The sequence below is a fragment of the Mobula hypostoma genome, chromosome 9 (assembly GCF_963921235.1).
Source record: "Mobula hypostoma chromosome 9, sMobHyp1.1, whole genome shotgun sequence".
Classification (NCBI taxonomy): domain Eukaryota; kingdom Metazoa; phylum Chordata; class Chondrichthyes; order Myliobatiformes; family Myliobatidae; genus Mobula; species Mobula hypostoma.
In genome coordinates, this window is record NC_086105.1 from 8,130,653 (window position 1) to 8,155,684 (window position 25,032).

Below are 25,032 nucleotides of genomic sequence, written 5' to 3' on the forward strand. Positions count from 1 at the left end.
TTCCATATAAAGCTAAAAAATTAATAATTACTTAAATATAAGCTGTATACGATGAAGCATAGATCTATATGGGTAGACACACCTTTTCTTAAAAGTAGACGAATGGATTAAATGTAAAGGAAACAATGATTTGCAGTGTTCAATCATGGGAAATGCACATAAAAGCAATTAAGTCCTAACCCTTGCACAAAGTAATTGTTAGACCAAATTTGGTATATTCTGTATATTCATGGGCTTTTTGCTTTCACGATGAGGGACATAATAGCCCGTGGACAATGTGATGTTGGTTTACTAGAAAGATGTCAAGAATGCAGTCTTTGAGTTACTGATAAAATCTAAGACAGCAGATGCTACTGCAGTTGAACTGGAATTAAATAAAGATTCTTAAGTGGTGAATGGACTAAATCAATATTGTGAGCAATTTTGGGCCCCTTATCTAAGAAAGGATGTGCTGGCATTGTGGAGGGTTCAAATAAGGTTCAGAAAAAGGATTCCGGGATTGAAAGGCTTGTCATATGAGGGGTGTTTGATGGCTGTATTCACTGGAATTCAGAAGAATCAGGGGGATCTCATTGAAGCCTATCAAATGTTGAAAGGTCTCAATAGAGAGGATGTGGAGACAATGGTTCCTATGGTTGAGCAGTCTAAGACCAGAGGACACAGCCTCAGAATAGGGGAGATGAGCAGGAATTTCTTTGGCTAGGGAGTAGTGAATCTGTGGAACTTGTTGCCACAGACAGCTATGGAGGCCAAGTCATTGGGTATACTTAAGGCAGAGGGTGATAGATTCTTGATTAGTCAGGGCATGAAGGGATATGGGAAGAAGGCAGGAGACTGACGCTGAGAGGGTAAATTGGATCAGTCATGATGAAATGGTGGAGCAGACTCATTGTCTAATCTTATTGTCTTATTATTGTCCAATAAACATTTTACTTTTTTTTGGGAGGCAATTCACTGATAAAGTTTCAAGTTAAACACCAGATAGATAAAGAGAATGATATGTGAAAATATTTTCACTCCAAATTGGGTGTTTACAGAACTAACACACATATTGATTAATACTAAGTATATTGCAACATTCAGCAAAGGTACTGAAAAATTAAAGTAGAGGGAAAGCAAAAAGAAAATCAATGTGTTTGGTGAGAAAATACAGAAGTTGTGTTGTATAAAAATCAGAATTTGGGAAGGGCCTCAATTCAACACAAGAAGAATAGGCTTTTTTACTTATTCTAAATGTGCATGCCCATACTGAACAATTGCCTTATTGTTTTACACCATAGCAGGCTTGAAACTGCATTTGCATCACTACCATAATGAGAATAAAAATCAGAAAAAGAGTAACTCACTCTGCTTTGGATGATCACCAGATTTAGTATTCAAGTTCTTAGATTATTGCACAAAAACTGCTTCATGTAGATTTTACACTATGGCATTTGGCGCCTGCAGTATCCCAAATTAATTTGATGCTTGTAATTCAGAGTTTTCCCACTAGGTGAAAGCTTTGCTAATTCTCAAAGCTTATCTGAAGAAACATTTGAAGAGCACAAGTGCCAATGTAAAGAACTTGAAAAGATTCAGCAGTAAATGTACAAAATGGTAACTGCCATTAAAATAAAACAATTTGTAAATCTACAGTCATATTGTACTGAACATGTTTCAAAACATAAAAGTCTTAATAAAGCCTACTGGTTGGGGTCATTATACAGACGTGTTCCCACACTATTAATGTAATGTGGTATCTTACTTCATTCTGATGCTTCGTATCTTTGCAAATGAGGCCAGTTCCAAAATAAATCATTATTAGTTTTGAATCACAAAAATAAATTTCAAAATTAAAATTAATTTTTATCATTTGTCAACCTGATTTCTATACAAGTGATAATTGGTTTAGAGCAATACTCACATCATTTACAGCTCAAAGTTTAGAATAGTTGAAATTACTCTTCAAGCATCATTACAAACATGAATTCCCTTTCATATAAAACATGTATAGTGCTCTTCCCGTGTTTCAGCTCAGTTACAAAATGACTCCCATTTCTTACAAAACACACAACTTTAGAGGCATAGAGTCACAGAAAAGTATAGCCCAGAAATAGGCCCTTCCACCCATCTAGACCTATGCTGAACCATTTAAAATGCCTACTCGAATCGACTTAACACTTAAACTGCCTGTGCATCAGGACCATAGCCCTCCATACACCTACCATCCACGTACCTATCCAAACTTTCCTTAAACTTTGAAATCGAGCTCGCATGCACCAGTAATGCTGGCAGCTCATTCCACATACTCACGACCCTCTGAGTGAAGAAGTTTCCCCCTCATGTTCCCCTTAAACTTTTCATCTTTCACCCTTAACCTATGACCTCTGGTTGTAGTCCCACCCAACCTCAGTGGAGAAAGCCTGCTTGCATTTACCCTATCTATACCCCTCATAATTTTGTATACCTCTATCAAATCTTCCCTCAATATTTTACATTTCAAGGGATACAGTTTTATCCTATTCAATCCTTCCTGATAACTTAGGTCCTCCAGACCCAGCAACATCCTTGTAAATTTTCTCTGTATTCTTTCAACCTTATTTACATCTTTCCTGTAGGTAGGTGACCAAAACTGCACACAATAATCCAAATTAGGCCTCACCAACATCTTATACAACTTCAACATAACACCTCTTCTTATGTTTTACTCCAGTCACTTAAGATTTCAGAAGCACTCTTCATTACTAAACACATGACCTATTCACTTGGGTGCATCCTGTTTCATGCAAAACCCTTCCATTTATTGTACATAGCAACACTTACGTTCCTTACCACCAGTGAGGCAGTTTTAAGTGTTAGTCTCTGTGGCAGGGTTAGAACCATCGCAAACAACTTCCACACAGTGACTGCCCATGGTGGCACGCTGGCATAGTGGTTAGCACAATGCTTTACAGTGCTGGTGACTCGGGTTCAATTCCTGCCACTGCCTGTAAGAAGTTGGTACATTTTCCCCTTACTGTGTGGGTTTCCTCCGGGTGTTCTGATAACATGTACAGGTTGGTAGGTTAATTCGTCATTGTAAATGTCTTGTGGCTAAGATTAAATTTCTGGGTAGCACGGCTTGAATGGCCAGAAGGGTCTATTTTATGCTGTCTCCCGATAAATAAAATAAATAAGCAACAGTTTGATAATGACCAGTAATGTGTCCTTGTGTGGAATCACTGTTTTTCAGGAATAGAAGACAAGGTCTCTCTACACTTCAAAATAATTCCATGGTAAATTTCAAACCACATGACAGTGCACGTGGCTTAACATCTCTACTGAATGAATTCACTTCTCTTGACACAGTGCTCCCTCAACAGAGAATGAGATATTTAGCCTAATCTTTGTGTGTAGAGCAGAAACCACAATTTCTTGATTTATAGATGAGAGTTATAACATCTGAGGCATAGTTGGTGTCATGATAGTTTGATTCACATCTGAAAACATGGCATGTGCTCATATCCCTGTGATTCACATTGAACATTCACCGTGCTTTGTTAAATCAGAGACTAAGAAAGAGAAATCACACGTGTTTTACGTTAGGACACCAATACTGTATCTTTTTCCACTTCCCTTTTCCAGCTATAAGACTCAACACCTTTTTATTTAAAAGGATCACCCCCCTCCTTATTCTTTCTAAAATAAGTTTCCATTTCACTTTTCATGCCTGTTCATTCTGTTCATGAAGCACAGATCATCCTCTACAATCCGGCCTCTGTGTCTTTTGAAATCCCCAAGTACAGGACATGGACGGCAAGGGGGGAGATACATCGCTACTAAAGGAGGCTACCTCCGCTAGCCCGCAGGCCACCCTTGGGCAAGGTGTAGCACCTGCTTAGCCCCCCACCCCGATCAGGGTCATGTGAAGCCATGGGAGCAGGTGATGGATGGTCGTATGAGCAGCTGGTGCATATCACAAGTCCTGGTTATGCAACCACTGATGCCAGGCAGACAATCTCTGAAGAGGATTGATAAAGGCTGGGGTCACCCATCTTGTAAAGACTCTGCCAGGAAGAAGGCAATGGCAAACCACTTCTGTAGAAAAATTCGCCAAGAACAAACCTGGTCATGAGACCCTGATCACCTACATTATACGGCATGGCACATAATGATGGTGATGGAGCAGAAGACAGCCATGCAAGTAAATTAAAAAATATTAAAATATGGATACCATGAAGAGATAACTGTGGCCTACACACTTGATCAAAGTTCAAAGCAAATTTATTGTCAAAAAACATACAGTATATATCACCTGGAGGTTTATTTTCCTCAGATATTCACAGTAAATGCAAAGAAACACAATAGAATCAATGAAGACATAAAGACCTACAAACAACCAATGTGCAAAAGATCACACAAATACAAAAAAAACAAAAATAAATAAATAATATTGAGAACATGAGTTGCAGAGTCATTGAAAGAGAGTCCGCAGGTTAATGTGAATAAAATCGTTAGAAGAACAATGTAAATTGCGTTTCTGCTTATTTTAAAAATACCATCAAATCACTACAGGTTAGAAAAGCCTTTTCTAAAAGGCAAAATATCAGAATGCTTTATTTTCTGGATAAAATAAAATGTGTGTTGTCTATTTGAGTGAAATATTCTTCAAAGGTACAGAACAGCATTCCCCAGTCCATTAGCACAATCGCAAGTCAAGGCCTGTTTCACATTCACATCCTTCCTGCCCAAGACGTCCAAATCCTTTCAAAGAGGAAGGGCTGCCGCCTATCCTTTAATGTCATAGTGTTCTGCCAGAAACTTTTCAAAGTACAGATCATGCACCTCACCCCCTCGAAAGGAAAAGAAACCTCAGGACTCATCTAAAATACCATCTGTTTTTTTTTCCTTTCTCATCCAGAACTTTCACATCTGAACATTCTTCCCAAAGATCTTTAAACCCCTGTTCTCATGGAGTTGGCTCTATCAGCGTTTCGCTAGTCCTCAAGCCTTCGGGTACCAGAGCAGCTAAGGAGGGAGGGTGTTGAGGTGGATGTCTGAGAATGGTCTCTCCAAAGCGTCTCAGTGTTACTCCAAGAACCCCGAGATCTAGACACATGAATACGACGTTGTGTGGGCAGAAGGAATCAGTTTAGATGGGCATTTGATTAGTAATGTAACTGGTTCGGCACAAGATTGTGGGCCGAAGGGCGCGTTGTTGTTGTGCTGCGCTGTGCTCTATTCTATTTGTGGTCCGCTGAGAGAATCGGGGGAACGCGGCTCGGGGGAGAATAGCAACTACGAGAAATTCCGTAGATGCGAGAAATCCAAAGGAAAACTAGCAGCGCTTTACAGATCCCGGATACGAAGGAAGTACGAACAACTAGACGCGCTTAGTGAAGACGGTACAGTTGGCAGGTTGCCCCTATGTTGGCATTGGAATAACACGTCCGCTTGTTTCTCGTGATCTGACATCGCAAGATAGGCGAACGAACTCCAGATCTACAAATTCATTAGGAACTTCCCAGTTCAAGTCAGCATTACGCTGAGGATGTATCTCACATCCTGACTTCTACCTACCCAACATGGTTTGGTTGCGACCTCAATTTTACTTGGTGAACTATAAACAATAAAATTACAACATTTCAACCTTTTAATTATAGTACTAGATGTTTCCTGAAGTGGAGAGAAGGTATTCTGTGCTGTATTTGTGAAACCAAAGTAGTCTTGCACTGGGACCTTCAATCATGATTATAAACCATAACATTATAGCAAGTGTTTAACTTATTTTATAGATATTTCCAAAAGTGAAGAATTACGCATTGTCTCACTTGTGAAATCAAAAATAGCCTTGTAATGTAATGACCATCAGAAAAAAAACACCAGGAGTGTACCAAATGGACACACCCGGCCTCACTGCCATTCCACCTCGACACTGACCATTGTCCGGAGCTCACCTTCAGTTGGACAGATGTTCAGATTAACCGGCTTCCTGTTCTCGTCGAGCTGGTACCTGAGCCAGCTGTCGTAGTATTTCCTCTCGGCCTTCACCGTCGCCAAGTAGCCCAGCTTCTTGAGGTACATTTTCCGGTCAGCCAGGCCGATGAGGCCCAGTTGATTGTCATAGCACTGCCACGACGGCGCGCCGGCGCAGTCCTGCAGCGTTAGGGTGTGCGAGTGCTGGGGCGCAAGGCCGACCGGTGTTAGGCAGAGGCCACCCCGCAGGAGGCGCAGTTTGCCCTGCGCCGTCCACTCCCACTGCTGCCAGGCGTCGGTCATGTTGCAGGTGCCCACCAGCACCTTCATCCTGCTGGCCATCAAGCACTGTTGCTTCCGGGCGTGCATGATCAGGAATCCATCTGCATGGGAGAGCAATCAACACGGTCAAATCGTCATGTGCTACCGTCCCCAGTCAAACTCCAGAACAGCATCAAACAACGTCACAACAAAGAACTGCACTTAGTCATTAAAGTGGTAGGAATTAAAAATCTTCCACTATAATGGATTCATCCATCCTTAAACAACCACACCTTTTCAATATATCACCTTTACTAGATTTCGGAATATTTCAGTGAATCGCAACCTGTAGTTACTGAAGAACACGAGTCCATAAAACATTGGAGCAGAGTCAGGCTTCTTCGCTATTCCATCATGGCTGATATAGTATTCTTCTCAAACCCATTCGCCGGCCTTCTCCCCGTAACTTCTGACGCCCTTACTAATAAAGAACCTTCCAACCTCAACTTTAAATATATTCATTGACTTGGCCTCCACAGCTGTCTGTAGCAATGGATTACAAAGATTCACCACCTCTGGCTAAAGAAATTCCTCCTCATTATTTGACAGAAGCCACATCCTTTTTGTTTACATTTGGCTTTAAGTGATGGCATCAGTTTACAGATTCTCAAGAATTCTCAAGGTCATGGAGATTGGGCCAAGAACCCACTTTACTGGGGCCAAGAACTCTCGCTTTACACTTCCCTCCCCAGCCTCATCAGGGAACCGATGGGCAAACTTGGGGCAGTGTGCCTGATAACACGAGTGGTATGTATCTGCCGTTCCCGGACTACGGGCAAGCATCTCCCCCTGCCTAACCTCACATCCACCACCACACACTCATGTGTTTAAGTGGAATTAATTTAAATCCATTCTGAATGAGACGGCTGCTCCCTTCTACAGACCAACAGCAGAACCAGTCAAACACATAACGAGACGGTATCGGTATTACTTTTATTGATAAAGGCAAATCGAACTCCGCACAATCCTTAATCAGATGCTCTCTCCTATCTCACAATGAGATCTATATGCGGGTTTCATTGTGAGAGAGCTGTTCGTTTGCGAATAACACGCATTTCCGCGCTGGTAACACAGTACTTCTGGGAAGGACTAACACAGAATAACTAATACAGACCTCCATATAACAGTAGAACGGTACCAAACTTAATACTCACCGGATAAAGATAGTATCGCATGTGTTAAAGCCAACATGAAGAAACGAATATCCATTTTTACTTCAATCGTGAAACGAAATTACATGCTCCCACACAGCAGCGATGGCTGGCGCTAATCGTAGAAAGGAAATGTTCCTTTAGGGAAAAAAGTTAGTGACGACCACTTCCTTCTATTCAATTGTTAGGTCCTTCATTCCAGAGTGTCATTTCATGCGACTTCTCTGAAATCATCCCTCCCTCGTGGAAGGGACCGGGAAAGTACACAGTTACATTCTCCCCTGACTCGGTTAAACGGTGATGGGTGTGAAAAAATACGCTTTCATTCGGGATTTGAGTTGTGACGCGTCTATAAGTTATACAATCTGCAAGAAAGCAATTTACTGTAATTATAAAGCTGCGCCTTATTTAAAATCCGCCGAACAACACGCACATTCCTCAAAATATCTCAGCCATTTAAACAAATTATTCACTCCCGCGGCTTTTTATTGATGGGATAGCTCCAAGAAGCAAATCGATATTTCTCCTTATTGCAAACCCAAAAAGGGCAGGTGACTAAATTAGTGGGTAGCGAATGTTCAGTGAATATTTCAGGTACAATTATTTTAAAGTGAAAATACGCCAATGCCCATTTCAGACATGAAAAGTGATTTTAAACCCCTCACACTGGCATAGTTACAGTGACATTTGCCCAACTGTAAACGGATGAAGAAAGCAACGCTCTCAATTCTGGGAGGTGAATATCAGCGAGACATCTCTTCATGGAAGGCGACGCAAAGAAAATCAGCCTCTTAATTGTTAATCGTCAGTAATAATCTCTGCTGTGATGCACAGTAAAATCCAATATGGAAAAACAGCAGTCTAACAGCAAAATAATGCATTTTGCTGAAAATCTGGAAAAAATGTGAACACCTAGCAAGTCAGGCAGCATCTGCGGAGGGAGAAACAGTGTTAATGTTGTAGGTCAGTCACCTGGGGAGCCTTTTCATTCTAGGGAAGTAGACATCTTTAAAAACATTGTGACTCCCATTATTGCTAAAGAACTAGACTGGTGTTCAGTGAGACCTTAGCTCTGATTTGCTTGACATTTTGACCAGACTAAGAAAATATTTCATTCTTCACCACTGATATTTTAGCCTAATGTGTGCATTTTTATCTTGTGGGCAATAGAATAAATTCCATCTGTAAGATGATATAATTGACTGAAATCCCAACAATTTCAAATAAAGATGGAATCAAGGACCCCAATGGTAAAAAGAATTAAAAAAATACACACAAGCTCAAAATTCAAAAAGATGTGGTGTATTTATTGTCATCTTACACATAAATTAACAGCGCAGAATAAAAACATGAGTTACCCATTGCTGAGTTTTGCACTGTTTTCTGTAAAAAACTTATTAATGTAAACAATTTCCTGCTCTGACTAAAAGGAATTGAAAATATGTCTCATCAACTGGAACATCTGCCAAATAGCCACAAACAGTTTAAACAACATCAATACTTCGTGGATTTGGATTTCTATTATTATGTTGCTAAATATATTGCCACAGATTTACAGAGTGCACTTCTTGTCTGCCAAGAGGAACAAAAATCACACTATTTCACAACATTCAACATGATTAAAGGATCTGTATATCCATATATATATATCAATCAACATGAGAAATTCTGCAGATGCTGGAAATGCAAAGCAACACGAACAAAATGCTGCAAGAACTCAACAGGTCAGGCAGCATCTATGGAAAAGGGTATATATATATAAAAGAAAGAGAGAGAGAGCAACAGAAAGAGGAAACTAACAATGCTGAGTGTCAATCACAAGTTTGCTCAATACCTAGGAAGCTCTTACATGAAGACAATCTCAATAAAGTACAGAATCATGGACACAAAAACACATTGAATGATACATTTAACTTTGTGCAATTTGATTGCTATTTTGGATTATCAAAGTGCATACAATTTAACATGATATCACAATAAAAACTTGCATCCACATCACATATAAAACATTTAGAGAGTTTTAAAAGTTTCAGTACTTGACAGTTTCTCATGAGTTAAACACCTGTGTGTTTCGGCAGCAAGACAATTATGTGGCAAGAAAAAAGAAAATTCACCACATATGTAATAGCACTTTCCATATGTATATATCAATAAATTACTGTCAGTTTGGAATACAGAAACATTCAGTACAAATCCCTTGTTCTTGCCTCCCACAAACAAATTCAACCAGCGTCGCTTTTCCATAGTTTCATAGACCGTAGAACTTGCAAGTATTGTTGAACTGAACATGAGGAACATTAGAAGCAGATAATATGCCACGTGACCTTTGATTCATTTCTTTATAACAGAATTTAGAAAATATACCACATTCATTTAGGCTTTTTCACTTAATCTGGCAAACAGTCTCTTCCCCATCCCTCTTTATTTAGCTTCATCAGTTTTCTGCATGTCATCCTGTTGCCAACGCAATGCCATTTCCAGGCTTTCTAGTCGCAAATATGCCTTTATCTTCTTACGCTCATATGAATTAGCATTAAAGGTTTTTCTGGATGAAAAGTATTATCTGGTAGATTCACTGGCTGGCGTCAGGTGAGACTTCACTGTCATAGAGACTCAGAGCATGATGTACAAATCCATACTGTTCACTGGTCTGAATCATTCCTCCTCTGCGAATAAAACAAACAGACAAATCACCAAGTAAAGTGACTGTGATCTTTTTCCATTGCTGTAAATAGTGGCCCTGTGTAAATATTCTGTGTGTTGCTATCTGCAAATGATTAAATTACATTATCAATTTCCAAGGGTCTCACATTGTTTTGGATATCTGTCTTATTTTCAAAAAATATGTTGATTTTTAATATCCCTTGAATATTTCTATATACATTCAGTAGCCACTTTATTAGGTACAGGAGTGGTACCTAGTGTGGTTTTCAGCTGCTCTAGCCCATCCACTTCAAGGTTTGAAGTGTTGTGCCTTCAGAGATGCTCTTCTGCACACCACTGTTGTGTCTCGTGGACAGTTAAGTTACTGTTTCCGTCCTGTTCAGCTTGAGCCAGTCTGGTCATTCTCCTCTGATCCCTCTTGTTAACAAGACGTTTTCACTCACTGGATGTTTTTGTTTCTTACACCATTCTTTGTAAACTTTATTGACTGCTGAGTGTGAAACTTCCAGGAGATCAGCAGTTTCTAAAATACTCAAACCACCCTATCTGGCACCAACAATCATTCCAGGGTCAAAGTCCCTTAGATCACATTCCTTCCCCATTCTGATGTTTGGCCTGAACAACAACTGAACCTCTTGACCACGTCAGCATGCTTTTATGCATTGAGATGCTGCCACATGATTGGCTGATTAGGTATCTGCATTAACAAGCTGGTGTACAGGTGTACCTAATAAAGTGGCCGCTGAATGTACACTCCTATATGTGAGCCCCTATCTTTTCTCTCATCTTTTGTTTTTTTTTGTATACTTCTCAGATGCCAGGATATGTCCAAGTTTTGAATTTTGGTTTTCTGTTTAGTCCTACATCCTCCATTGCCCACACCTTACATTTTTAGCTCTTGTCTCCTTGACCCTGACTTTGCTTGTGTCGGATTCCTTCTTTAGGTAGCTGTCTTTTGTCCCTGGCAGATTTCCTCAGCTCACCATGGGTTGATTTATCACACACAAATTACTGCAGATGCTGGAATCCAGAGCCAGAAACAAACTGCTGGAAGAACTTACTAAGTCAAGCAGCAACTGTGTTAAGAAAGGAGCTCCAGCTGAAGAGCCCCTTATCTGAAATTCCAAATTCTGAAAACTTCCAAAAAAACAATTTACTTTTTTTTGCGCTGATATGACATCATAAATGGAAAATTCTGCAAGACACTGGGAAGGTTCCCAGATGCACAGGTCTTTGGGCACCACAGAGAGTCCTGAGCTGTGACCTCACATATGTAATAAACAGAAGTTAATGAAAGATTAAAAAATCCGCATAAAGTGAAAAACAAAGATCTCGTATGTGTATCGTTAGTGTTAGAGTGAACATTTGCTGCTTAACAATATGCTGATTATGAACCAAGCAAAGATTTATCATGACAAACTGAAAATTGAAGGCAATTGTGAATATTCAACAGACTGGTTGCAGAAATTTAAGAAAAGGCACAGCATTAAATTTCTAAAGCGTCTGCTGATCAGAAAAATCTAACACCAGAACAAGTCTAAGATACTGATTGTTTTTCTACCTTACATAAAATTTGAGTAAAATACAAATACAGTGTACTGTAACCTTTTAATCAAAACATGACATTGTAGGTGGAGACTGAAAGCCTCCTGCTGTTTGTTTTTGTTCAACGGCTGATTCCGATAGTCTCCCGATGCCAATGTGCTGCTTTTGTTACCCTGCATGCATTAATGTGAAAAAGACTAAGGAGCTGGTGGTAGACCTGAGGAGAGCTAAGGTATCGGTGACCCCTGTTTCCATCCAGGGGGTCAGTGTGGACATGGTGGAGGATTACAAGTATCTGGGGATACGAATTGACAATAAACTGGACTGGTCAAAGAACACTGAGGCTGTCTACAAGAAGGGGCAGAGCCATCTCTATTTCCTGAGGAGACTGAGGTCCTTTAACATCTGCCAGACGATGCTGAGGATGTTCTACAAGTCTGTAGTGGCCAGTGCGATCATGTTTGCTGTTGTGTGCTGGGGCAGCAGGCTGAGGGTAGCAGACACCAACAGAATCAACAAACTCATTCGTAAGGCCAGTGATGTTGTGGGGATGGAACTGGACTCTCTGACAGTGGTGTCTGAAAAGAAGATGCTGTCCAAGTTGCATGCCATCTTGGTCAATGTCTCCCATCCACTACATAATGTACTGGGTGGGCACAGGAGTACATTCAGCCAGAGACTCATTCCACCGAGATGCAACACTGAGCGTCATAGGAAGTCATTCCTGCCTGTGGCCATCAAACTTTACAACTCCTCCCTTGGAGGGTCAGACACCCTGAGCCAATAGGCTGGTCCTGGACTTATTTCATAATTTACTGGCATAATTTACATATTACTATTTAACTATTTATTACTATTTTCTATTACTATTCTATTACTATTTATTATTTCTATGAATATTACTATTTACTATTTATTAATAGTAATATTACTATTACTATTTCTATTACTATTTATTATTTATGGTGCAACTGTAATGAAAACCAATTTCCCCCGGGATCAATAAAGTATGACTATGACTATTATATTTTCACTATATTAAAGGAATAACTTTTACTGTTAAGTACATATGTGTGATGAACAAGTGTAAGACCAACACACACAAAAATTGCTGGTGAACGCAGCAGGCCAGGCAGCATCTCTAGGAAGAGGTACAGTCGATGTTTCAGGCCGAGAGCCTTCGTCAGGACTAACTGAAAGAAGAGCTAGTAAGAGATTTGAAAGTGGGAGGGTGAGAGGGAGATCCAAAATAATAGGAGAAGACAGGAGGGGGAGGGATGGAGCCAGGAGCTGGACTGGTGATTGGCAAAAGGGATATGAGAGGATCATGGGACAGGAGGCCCGGGGAGAAAGAGCTGGGGGAGGGGAGCCCAGAGGGTGGAGAGCAGGTAAGGAGTTATAGTGAGAGGGACAGAGGGAGAAAAAAGAGAGAGAGAGAAAAAGGGGGAAAAATATATTAAAAATGTATTAAGTAAATAAATAAGGGATGGGGTGTGAAGGGGAGGAGGGGCATTAACATAAGTTAGAGAAGTCAATATTCGTGCCATCAGGTTGGAGGCTACACAGACGGAATATAAGGTGTTGTTCCTCCAACCTGAGTGTGGCTTCATCTTTACAGTAGAGGAGGCCGTGGATAGACATATCAGAATGGGAATGGGACGTGGAATTAAAATGTGTGGCCACTGGGAGATCCTGCTTTCTCTGGCAGACAGAGCGTAAGACCAAAACTGCTTCACCAAAATTCAGATTCAGAGATGTCTGTGATCCCAAGCTATCTCATTATATATAAAAAACTTGAAATTCGAAGCACTTCTGGCCCCAAACATTTCAGATAAGGGGTACTCAACCTGTATTGGTGTTTCCGGTTGAAACACTGGATACCGTGTTTGGTTTCAGTCGAGCTCTAATAAATGAGCAAAACAATTTAAAGATGTTCCCAAACAGTATATAGATGTTGAATTAAGAAGTTAATAACTTTATCAAAGCAAGCACTGTAGTGGCTATTCTTGCATTGTCTGCATTATAATTTCGACAGAAAAAAATAGGCTGAATCAATGCACAGTATTTCTTCTCTATTTGACTTTCCATTCAGAAATAATTTCTAAGGAGGCATTAACCCTAATTGGGAAACCATCAACATCTTTGAAAGATGTTGAAAGGCCTCGATAGAGTGAAAGTGGGGAGAATCCATTGCGAGGGAGTCTAGGACCAGAGGACACAGCCTCAAAATAGAGGAATGTCCATTTTGAAAGGAGATGAGGAGGAATTTCTTTAGCCGGAGAGTGGTGAATCTGTGGAATTTGTTTCCACAAGTGGCTGTGGCAGTCACATCATTGGGTATATTTAAAGCAGAGGTTGATAGATTCTTGATTAGTGAAGGGTTATGAGGCAAAGGCAGGAGACTGGGGCTGAGAGGGAAATGGATCAGCCTTGATGAAATGGCTGAGCAGAATCGATGGGCCAAATGGCCTAATTCTGCACCTATATCTTATGGTCTTAAAGGTGCTAAAACAAGTACTTGAATCAGAAGTGTAATGTGATGAATGCTCCAAAGGCAAGTTCCATCTTGTGACTCCTATTGCCAAGTAGAACAAGAAGGCAGGGACATGGAATATCACTGCTGGAGGTCCTCATACCATTTTGGCAATCATTATCATCCTTGTATTGTAACTGGGATTGCAGAATTTAAGTGATGATTAACCACTATCTTCTCAAGAGGCAAGTAGGGATGGATAAAATTTTGGACCTTGCAGTCATACCCAAGTTCTGAAAAATTATTTTAAAAAATGAAACCAGTGTTCCAAAATTTGTCCTTTGCTGAAATTATCCCTAGACATACAAATGCATAATTTACAATCAGTAAATTTCGATAATTATGAATGGAATGAGGAAGTTCAAGCTCCAGATTTATTTTGTGGAAGGATCTAGTGCCATTTTCTTTTACAGAAAATATTGATTGCTTTCTATGTTATTATTTTTGTATTTCAAAATTTTAGCAATTATAGTAATTAATTAATTACAATTCATTCATTCATTATGTGCCATGTCATATGGTTCATGCGATCATGGTCCTCTGACCATGATTGTTCTTGGCAAATTTTTCTACAGAGGTGGTCTGCCAATGCCTTCTTCCAGGCAGTGTCTTTACAAGACGGGTGACCCCAGCCATGATCAATACTCTTCAGAGATTGTCTGCCTGGTCAGTGGTCACGTAAACTGGACTTGCGATACGCATCACCATCTGCTCCCAAGGCCTCACTTGACCCTGATCAGGGGGCTAAAGAGGTACTACGCCTTGTCCAAGGATGACCTGCAGGCTAGTGGAGGGAAGGAGCGCCTTACACCTTCTTTGTAGAGATGTATCTCCAATCTGCCATTCAGTACAAGGTATTACAATTACAAGGTCTAAAAGGCACATGGATAGGAAAGGTTCAGAGCAACGAGGTCCATGGACCCCTTATCTACATAATGGTATTCGTCCATGGTATAAAAAAGGTTGAGAACTCCTGGCTTAGAGGGATATAGTCCAAACATGGGAAAATGGAACTAGCTCAAGTAGACAAATTGGTCGGCACTATGTACGATTCTAATTTCATGAAGAGAGAACTAAAGGTAACATTTCTAATAGCTGAGTTTATATCATTGATCTGAAACATTAAGCTCTGTTTTCCTCTCCAACAATGCTGCCAGACCTGCCCAGCATTTCCGATATTTTCTGTTTTTTTTCAGCCTTCTGCTGTGATAAACAAAATAGTTTGTACTTTAACTGAGATATGGTAGGTAACAACTCTGTGACGGAACAGCCAACTCCAAAAGGAAACGTAGAAAATAAAGGGGGCCTTTTCTGGTTGGTTGCCGGTGGCTAGTAGTATTCTGTAGGGGTTGGTGGTGGGACCTCTTCTTTTCACATTGTATGTCAATGATTTGGGTGAAGGAATTGATGACTTTGTGGTCAAGTTTGTGGATGATGTGAAGATAGGATGAGGGGTAGGCAGTTTTGAGGATGCAAGGATTTAGACAGGTTAGGAGATTGGGCAAAGATGTGGTAGATAGAACATAGTGTAGGAATGTGTATAGTCATGCACTTTGGAAGAAGGAATAAAGACATAAACTAATTTCTAAATGGGAAGAAACTTCAGAAATCAGAGGTCTAAAAGAATTTGGGAGTGCTTGTGCAGGACTCCCTGAGGGTTAACTTGCAGGTTAAGTCAGAGGTGAGGAAGGCAAATGCAAAGTTAGAACTCACTTCAAGAGGACTAGAATATAAAAACAAGGATGTAATGGTGAGGCTTTATAGGGCATTGGTCAGACCGCATTTGAAGGACTGTAAGCAGCTATGAGCCCCTTATCTGAGAAAAGATGTGCTGGCATTGCAGAGAGTTCAGAGGAGGTTCACAAGAATGATTCTGGGAATTAAAAAGTTAAAGTATGAGGAGTGTTTGATGGCTCTGGGCCTTTACTCATTGGAGTTTAGAAGAATGAGGGTGATCTCATTGATTAGATTAGATTAGATTCAACTTCATTGTCATTGTGCCGAGTACAGATACAAAGTCAATGAAATGCAGTTAGCATCTGACCAGAAATGCAAAGAATAGTGTTATTTACAAAATAACTGTGAATAAAAAGTAAGTGCTACAGCACACAAATATAAAAGTACTGAGACTATACAATATGGGTGCAATACTGCTTAGCGACGTGATGTGAGGTTCAGCAGGGTCACAGCCTCAGGGAAGAAGCTCTTCCTGTGCCTGCTGGTGCGGGAGCGGAGGCTCCTGTGGTGCCTACTGGATGGGAGGAGAGTAAAAAGTCCGTGGTTAGGGTGAGATGCATCCTTGATAATGCTTTTCGCCCTGCCCAGGCAGCGCTTATGGTAGATGTTCTCAATGGTGGGCAAATGGGTGCCGATAATCCACTGGGCAGTTTTCACCACACGCTGGAGTGCTTTGTGGTCCGATACGGGACAATTGCCATACCACACTGAGATGCAGTTGGTGAGTATGCTCTCAATGGTACAGCGGTAAAAGTCCGTCAGTATCCTGGGACAGAGGTGAGCTTTCTTGATGCTCCGCAGGAAATAAAGACGCTGTTGCGCCTTTTTGACCAGGATGGAGGAGTTCAGGGACCAGGTGAGATCCTCGGAAATGTGGACATCTATCAAATATTGAAAGGCCAAGATAGAGTGGATGTGGAGAGGATGTTTCCTCTAGTGGGGGAATCTAGAACCAGAGGGCACAACTTCAGAACAGGACAGAGATGAGAAGGAATTTCTTTAGCCAGAAAGTGGTGAATCTATGGAATTCATTGCTACAGATGGTTTTGGAGGCCAGGTCATTGGATATATTTAAAGTGGAGGTTGATAGGTTTTTGGTTAGTCAGGGCATCAAAGGTTCCAGGGGAGAAGGCAGGATAATGGGGTTGAGAGGGAAAATAAACTACAGTTAGTGATTAGCACAGTGCTTTACAGGAGTAGTGACCTGGGTTCCATTCCTGTGCTGTATGTAAAGAGTTTATGCATTCTCCCTGTGACCAAATGGGTTTCTTCTGGTGCCCCAGTTTCCTCCCACAGTCCAAAAGACATACCAGTCGGTAGGTTAATTGGTCAATGTAAAATTGTCCCATGATTAGGCTAGGATTAAATCGGGGTATTGCTAGGTGACACAGCCTGAAGGGCCGACAGGGCCTATTCCACACTGTATTGCAGTAAATAAAGAAATAAACAAATCAGTCATGATGGAATGGTGGAGCAGACTTGTTGGGTTAAATGGCCTAATTCTGCTCCTATGTCTTATGGTATGTACAGTATATTTATTGCATTTACTATATTTTTGTGCTGCATCGGATCCAGATTAACAATTATTTTGTTCTCCTTCACACTCGTGTACTAGAAATGACATTAAACAATCTTGAATCGTTTGACTCATGGCATTGTGATGGAAATTTAACTGTTCACCAGATTGATTTCCGCTGCAGTGATATTCAAGAAATTTAGCACGCACCAAATGAAGTATGCTTTCAACTATAGTATCCATAAGAACATAAGAAACAGGAGCAAGAATAGGCCATCTGGCCTGTCGCGCCTGCTCCACCATTCAATAAGATCATGGCTGATCTGGCCATGGACTCAACTCCACCTACCTGCCTTTTCCCCATAACCTTTAATTCCCCTCTATGCAAAAATCTATCCAACCTAGTCTTAAATATATTTATTGAGGTAGCCTCCACTGCTTCATTGGGCAGAGAGTTCCACAGATTCACCACTCTCTGGGAAAAGCAGTTCCTCAGTAGCCCTTTGCTTCCTGACCCATTCTTCTTTGCCATGGCTCCTCATCAGCACAAGATAATTGAAGGAAAGTATTTGTGGGATGACAGAGGTAGTTCTATTTTTACTCAGAGTGCTGGGTGTGTGGAACAACCTGCTAGGGCTATTGGTAGAGGAAGAGACTCTTAAATAGGACATGGATGAAAGAAAAATAGAAGGAACTGTTAGAATGAACATAGGGCAGGTTAAATGGTTGGCCCAAAATTGTGGGCTGAAGGGCCTGTACTGTGCTAGTTGCCCTCTATTAAAGAGGTTGAAGCAATTATTCAATTCAGCTCTTCTCCTGACTCTCCCATAACTTTCCTGCTTAAGTTGCTCCTAGCTGGTTTCTGTCTGCCTAACTTTGTTTATCCTCGCCTTTCATAGTTAGATTACATCCCAGTACCAATTATGCTTTTCCAACTCCAGTTTGCTATGCATTCTCCTTCCATCATGCTAGTACCCCAACTTCAATGGCTACTACTTTGAAATATCGCCTCATCCCAAATGCATCTTCAAATGATTTGTTCACCTCTATTATATCTGCATAACGTCCCCATAATGAATGAAGGCGGAAGGACTTTGGAAAGAATGTCTATTGCTCTATTAGAAGGCAGAAGCATCACCCCCGTCACAGATTTCATTATGTTAATACAGTACCGCTTCAGATGACACCATCGTCTCTATCTGGTAATCCTGATTTAGAGATGTAATGAGCAGCCTAATTTTAGTATGTCAATTGTGTTGTTCCATCCCGAAGAAATGTGCATCTCAATTTAGACAGTGGTCTGACCACATAATCACCCCCTGATTCAATCAGAAATGCAGACATCTTGCTTCAACATTACAGGCCATGTTAGTCAGAAGACTACCGCCTTCTTTAGTTCTGCAAACATGATTCTGCGCTCTGCCCATTTATTTACTCTTTGAGATGTAGTGTGGATGCCGAGGTGCTGAGTATATTAATTGCTGAGGTAGGCACATATTTATTCATTGAGATACACTGCAGTATAGGCCTTTCCAGCCCGTTGAGCCATCTTGTCCTGCCCTGCCCCGATTTAATCCTAACCTAATCACAGGACAATTTACAGTGACCAATTAACGCACCAACTGGTACAGCTTTGGACTGTGGGAGGAAAGAGGAGCACCCGGAAGAACGGACAAACTCCTTATAGGCGGCGGCAGGAATTGAACCTGGGTCTCTGGTACTGTAAAGTGTTGTGCTAACCACTACGCTACTGCACCCCGACTGTGGCATGAGCGAGTAAGGTGTATAAGAGTATATTAAAATACCATAGCCAGCAGGAACAGCATGGAAAGTTCAACCTGGATAACAATGGAAGTACAGCTATCTTCTGCAACAGCAGGGAAGTGTTTACAAAATAGAGATTATCACTTCAGAATCAGAATCAGGTTTAGTATCACTGGTATAGAGTATGTCATGAAATTTGGTGTTTTGTGGCAGCAATACATTCCAATACATTATAAAAATATAAATTACAGTAAAAATACTGTATCTTGCAAAAGCTTGAGGCCCACATATATATAGCCAGGGAGCCTAAGATTTTTGCACAGTACTATATAACCATATAGCAAATACAGCACGGAAACAGGCCATCTCGGCCCTTCTAATCCATGCCGAACTCTTACTCTCACCTAGTCCCACCGACCTGCACTCAGCCCATAACCCTCCATTCCTTTCCTGTCCATACAGCCGTCCAATTTAACTTTAAACGACAACATCGAACCTGCCTCTACCACTTCTGCTGGAAGCTCGTTCCACACAGCTACCACTCTCTGAGTAAAGAAGTTTCCCCTCATGTTACCCCTAAACTTTTGCCCTTTAACTCTCAACTCATGTCCTCTTGTTTGAACCTCCCCCACTCTCAATGGAAAAAGCCTATCCACGTCAACTCTATCTATCCCCCTCATGATTTTAAATACCTCTATCAAGTCCCCCCTCAACCTTCTACATTCCAAAGAATAAAGACCCAACTTGTGCAACCTTTCTCTGTAACTTTGTTGCTGAAACCCAGGTAACATTCTAGTAAATCTTCTCTGTACTCTCTCTATTTTGTTGACATCTTTCCTATAGTTTGGAAATTAATAGTACTGTAGTAATTTTATGTATTGCACTGTACTGCTGCCACAAAAACATATTTCATGATGTATGTGAGTGATGATAAATATGATTCTGATATGGGTCTCTATTGTGGACTGAGTTGGAAGGGTTGGTGGGGAATTACAGTTGGTAAAGGTGAAGAGAGAAGAGAGGGAGTGGGAAGCACCACAGAGGATCAACAAACTAATTGTTTGAAATCAAATGACCTTGCTTGGTGTCTCAGGGTTGGGTGTATATGCACCAGCCCCTGACACTCCTTCTCTGCCACTGGTCCCACACTCCTCACGTGGTGCTCCACCCTCACCATTCCCAACATCCTTTGCTCCGGCCAGATGTACAAACTTGCTCACTACTCTGCACTGACAAATACAGTACTGTGCAAAAGTCTTAGACACCCTGGCTATATTTGTGCCTAAAACTTTTGCACTGTACTATATATATATTAAATATATTAATATATGTATATTAAATAATTAAGTAAGCAGTGTGAAAGAGAGCAAAAAAGAAAAAAATTGTGAGGTAGTGTACATGGGTTAATTGTCCATTCAGAAACTGTTGGCAGAGGGGAGGAAGCTGTTCCTGAATCGTTGAGTGTCTGCCTTCGGTCTCCTGTAACTCCTAGCTGATGGTAGCAATGAGAAGACAGTATGTCCTGGATGATGGGGGTCCTTATGACAGATGCCAAACTTGCTGAGAATTACCCAGCATGATCCTAATTTCAGGATCAGAGATGCTGCCTGGCCTGCTGCATTCACCAGCATCTTTGATGTGTGTTGCTTGAATTTCCAGCATCTGCAGAATTCCTCGTACTTACGATTTATATGGAGCTCACTGGAACACACTTTGCAAAAATGAATTAAGAGGCTTACTCCTTGGTTGCACAGGCGATGGAAATTACAAGATTTCACGGGCGGTGGGCTCTCGCTCTTGGAACTCGCCGAGCAGTCTGGCATTTCAATATCCTCAGGTGCACCTTCAGGGTTCGGCCCTGTGGATGACCCGATTCTTTGCCGATGAAGCATCGTGGGAGATTGAAACGTCAAGACGGCAGGCGGCATGTGCAACTGACGGAGGCCCCTGCACTCAAGCACTCTCTCTCTCTCTCTCGATGGTGAGTGAGAGTCCAGTGGTCTTCAACTCGGCAGGCTGGGACCAGCGATGTGGCAGGTTGTAACATTGAAACAGCGAGCTGCTGATCTCCCCTCTCATTGTTGCAGGAGCGACCTCTCTCTCCCTCGCCAGTGAGAGCGAGAGTCTGTCTGAGATGTTGAAGTGTTGGGATGGACAGTAGTTTTTGAAGATCATCGTCTCCTTGGGGGCTTTGCTATTGTTTGAGTGGTGGTGGGGGGGGGGGCTGATGGTTTTGCTGGAGCAAGTGGGGAGGGGGAGGGTTGACGCTTATGCTTATGGGAGGAGGGTTTTGGGGTTCTAACGTTTTCTGTTATTCATTCTTTGAGGGTTTTGTGATATAAAATTGAACCCTTGTAGACAGGTTCTCATTTACAAGTTATTTGGGAGGGAAGGATTAGGTTGATCTTGGAGGAGGTTAAAGGGTCAGCACAACACTGTGGGCTGAAGGGTCTGTAGTACTGTACGGCTTTGTGTCCTATGTTCACCTTATAGCATGGGTTTCCCAATCTCTTTGTATGCCATAGACTAATACCATTAAGCACAGGGTCCGTGGACCCTTGCTTTATAGCAGCATTGACAAAAGAGCTGAATTGTAGAGGTGAGCGGAGGGTAACTTCCCTGACAGCAAGGCATGATGAAGCAGTCCAAGTAACAAGGCCACAAGAGTCAGAAGCATAGGCCAGTAAGTAGCATGGAGCAGTTCTGTCACACAAATTCACCATCCTCAGCATGAGGTGTCATCCCTAAACTCCTGACATTCAACCATATTGTCTCTGCTGGCCCCAACACTATTTAACATCCTGTTAGTCAACTTTGCCCAGAAACTCAACTGGATCAACCACGTAGATAATGTGGCCAAAGGTCAGGGCTTCCCTTCAACAAGTTAAGTGTCATGGAATACTTTCCACTTGCCTGAATAAGGGTAATTTGCACACTACTCACAAAAGCTCATACCTTCGAGGATAAACTAACTCCATGAATTAGTTTCTAAGCACCTAAGATATTCAACGGGACGATGATTTGTATATTAGGAGGACTTGCTCATTTGGGCCAAAGTTCTTGTTGCCCATTAGCAGTCCCACTGCAAAATATAATTAACCATGACTAACCAACGGGACCAGTTGATACGTCCTTCCCACCATTCTCATGAAGCAAGCCTATCAGTTCAAGAGAAAACCTCCAAAAGAGATATGAGAGGCTGAAGATTTTGTAATCCAGAGCATAAATCAAACAGCTTGATATACTCTGCAAGTCATGCAGCATCTGTGGAGGCAGATAGATATTTGATATTTTAGATTGTGACCTTGCATCAGAAGCCTGATACTGCCTGATCGACTGAGTTCCTCCAAACCATCATCTACAGTTTCTTTGTAAATATAAGAATCACCCTTTCGCCCTCGCATTTATTTCTTTTTCCAATCTCTCCACTTCCTACCAAAAGACTCTCATAACATGTTATGCATTAATTTTTTGTTTTGAATGATAATATAAGTGGAGACAATAACACTAATTTTCCAAGATGTAACCATTTTGGTTCAATAGGACAAAAATGCCCTTGAACAGAAAATCCTGCAAAAGGTAGTGGATTAGGCCTAGTACATTCCTTCCAACCACTGAGCACATCCACATGAAATGCTGTTGTAGAAAAGCAGCATCCATCATCAGATATCCACACCACCCAGGCCATGCTCTCTTCTCACTGCTGCCATCAGGTAGAATGTACAAATGCCTTAGGACTCACACCACCAGGTTCAAGAACAGTTACTACCCCACAGCCATCGGGCTCTTGAACAAAGGGGATAACAACACTCACTTGCCTATCCATTGAGATGTTCCCATAAGCAATGATTTCACTTTAGGCATTCTTTATCTTGTTAATTCATGTTCTCGTTATTTATTGCCATTGATTTATATTTGCATTTGCACAGTCTGTTGTCTTCTGCACTCTGGATGATCTTTCATTGATCCTGTTATAGTTACTATTCTATACATTTGCTGAGTATGCCCACAGGAAAATGAATCTCAGTGTCGAGTACAGGGCTACCGTAGGAAACTTTGTCACATGGTGTGAGCAGAATTATCTGCAGCTTAATGTGAAAAAGACTAAGGAGCTGGTGGTAGACCTGAGGAGAGCTAAAGTACCGGCGACCCCTGTTTTCATCCAGGGGGTCAGTGTGGACATGGTGGAGGATTACAAATACCTGAGGATACGTATTGACAATAAACTGGACTGGTCAAAGAACACGAGGCTGTCTACAAGAAGGGTCAGAGCCGTCTCTATTTCCTGAGGAGACTGAGGTCCTTTAACATCTGCCGGACGATGCTGAGGATGTTCTACGAGTCTGTGGTGGCCAGTGCTATCATGTTTGCTGTTGTGTGCTGGGGCAGCAGGCTGAGGGTAGCAGACACCAACAGAATCAACAAACTTATTTGTAAGGCCAGTGATGTTGTGGGGATGGAACTGGACTCTCTCACGGTGGTGTCTGAAAAGAGGATGCTGTCCAAGTTGCATGCCATCTTGGACAATGTCTCCCATCCACTACATAATGTACTGGGTGGGCACAGGAGTACATTCAGCCAGAGACTCATTCCACCGAGATGCAGCACTGAGCGTCATAGGAAGTCATTCCTGCCTGTGACCATCAAACTTTACAACTGCTCCCTTGGAGGGTCAGACACCCTGAGCCAATAGGCTGGTCCTGGACTTATTTCCTGGCATAATTTACATATTACTATTTAACTATTTATGGTTCTATTACTATTTATTATTTATGGTGCAACTGTAACGAAAACTAATTTCCCCCTGGGATCAATAAAGTATGACTATGACTATGTATGTGGTGACGTACATACTCTGATAATAAAATTTACTTTGAACTTTGAAGTTATATGCTAAACACATATTCAGACTTTTTTGAAAATATTTAATTCCTTTCCTGTCTTGGAGAATAAATATTGAGTTAAGACAGTCAAGAAACAGTCATCAGGTAGCTACGTATCTCTGTCACACACCATGACTCAAGAATGAAAAATCCTCCCACTTCAACATTCCTGCCATCATAGAAAGAAACTATTTGCCCTGTTATGTTTACCACCCCTAATCACTTCAGACTGTAAAAACATACTTTCCAAACTTATTTTAAATCTAGATATTCTTTCATAAATCTATATATTCACATCTCGAAGATTTTCCAGAAATGTGGTGGCACTGTAGCATAGCGGTTACCGTGACGCTGTTATAGAGCCATCGACCTGGGTTCAATGCCCACAGCTGTCTATAAGGAGTTTGTATGTTCTCCACATGACTGTGTGGGTCTCGTCCAGGTGCTCCCGTTTCCTCTCACATATCAAAGGCATACGGGTCAGTAGGTTAATCGGTCATATGGGTGTAATAGGGTGGGGTGGGCTCTGGTCCAAAAGGGCCTGTTACCATGGTGATTCTCTAAATAAGTAAAAATAAATCTGATCCTTTGCTTTATTAGCCTCATCATTCCCAACTGAGAGCATGAGCAGGGCATCAGCATGAGGATTTTATATAGTATACAGTATATTAGTTATTAGGTAGTGCTGGGAAATGCTGGTGGAAGAAAATTCACTTTAATGACCATCAATGTCCTTTAGCTCAACATGAAATATTTCATTTTCATTTGGAAGGTACCAGAGAGATCGAGTGTGGAAGATAATCTTTTAAAGAACCGAAGTTGCGACTTAGAATCCAGTCCTTTACACGCAAACCAATTTCTTTCTCCACCTCCCCCTCGTACCCCATCCGTTATTTATTTACATACACACATTCTTTCTCTCTCTCTCTCCTTTTTCTCCCTCTGTCCCTCTCACTATACCCATTGCCCATCCTCTAGTTTTTT

At 41.4% G+C, this 25,032-nt stretch overlaps 2 protein-coding genes across 5 annotated transcripts in view; both read right to left on the minus strand.

The window, feature by feature from the left end:
• The window catches only part of ptprb (protein tyrosine phosphatase receptor type b), a 113,217-nt gene extending 105,493 nt beyond the window's left edge, over positions 1-7,724 (minus strand). For 3 of the 4 annotated variants that reach the window (XM_063057712.1, XM_063057709.1, XM_063057708.1), the window contains exons 1-2: positions 7,410-7,724; positions 5,916-6,317 (exon numbers count right to left, since the gene is read on the minus strand). In XM_063057712.1, the coding sequence (XP_062913782.1) occupies positions 5,916-6,317; positions 7,410-7,464 (457 nt within the window). In that variant the 5' untranslated portion in view covers positions 7,465-7,724. Of the gene's footprint in view, positions 1-5,915; positions 6,318-6,541; positions 6,585-7,409 lie in introns of those variants that run through there. The other variant, XM_063057710.1, reaches the window with a different exon arrangement.
• Positions 7,725-8,712: 988 nt separating this feature from the next.
• Positions 8,713-25,032, minus strand: part of ptprr (protein tyrosine phosphatase receptor type R) — a 289,950-nt gene continuing 273,630 nt past the window's right edge. Inside the window, exon 13 of the mRNA XM_063057714.1 lies at positions 8,713-10,072. Coding sequence (XP_062913784.1) covers positions 9,979-10,072 — 94 coding nt within the window. The 3' untranslated portion in view covers positions 8,713-9,978. The remainder of the gene's footprint in view (positions 10,073-25,032) is intronic.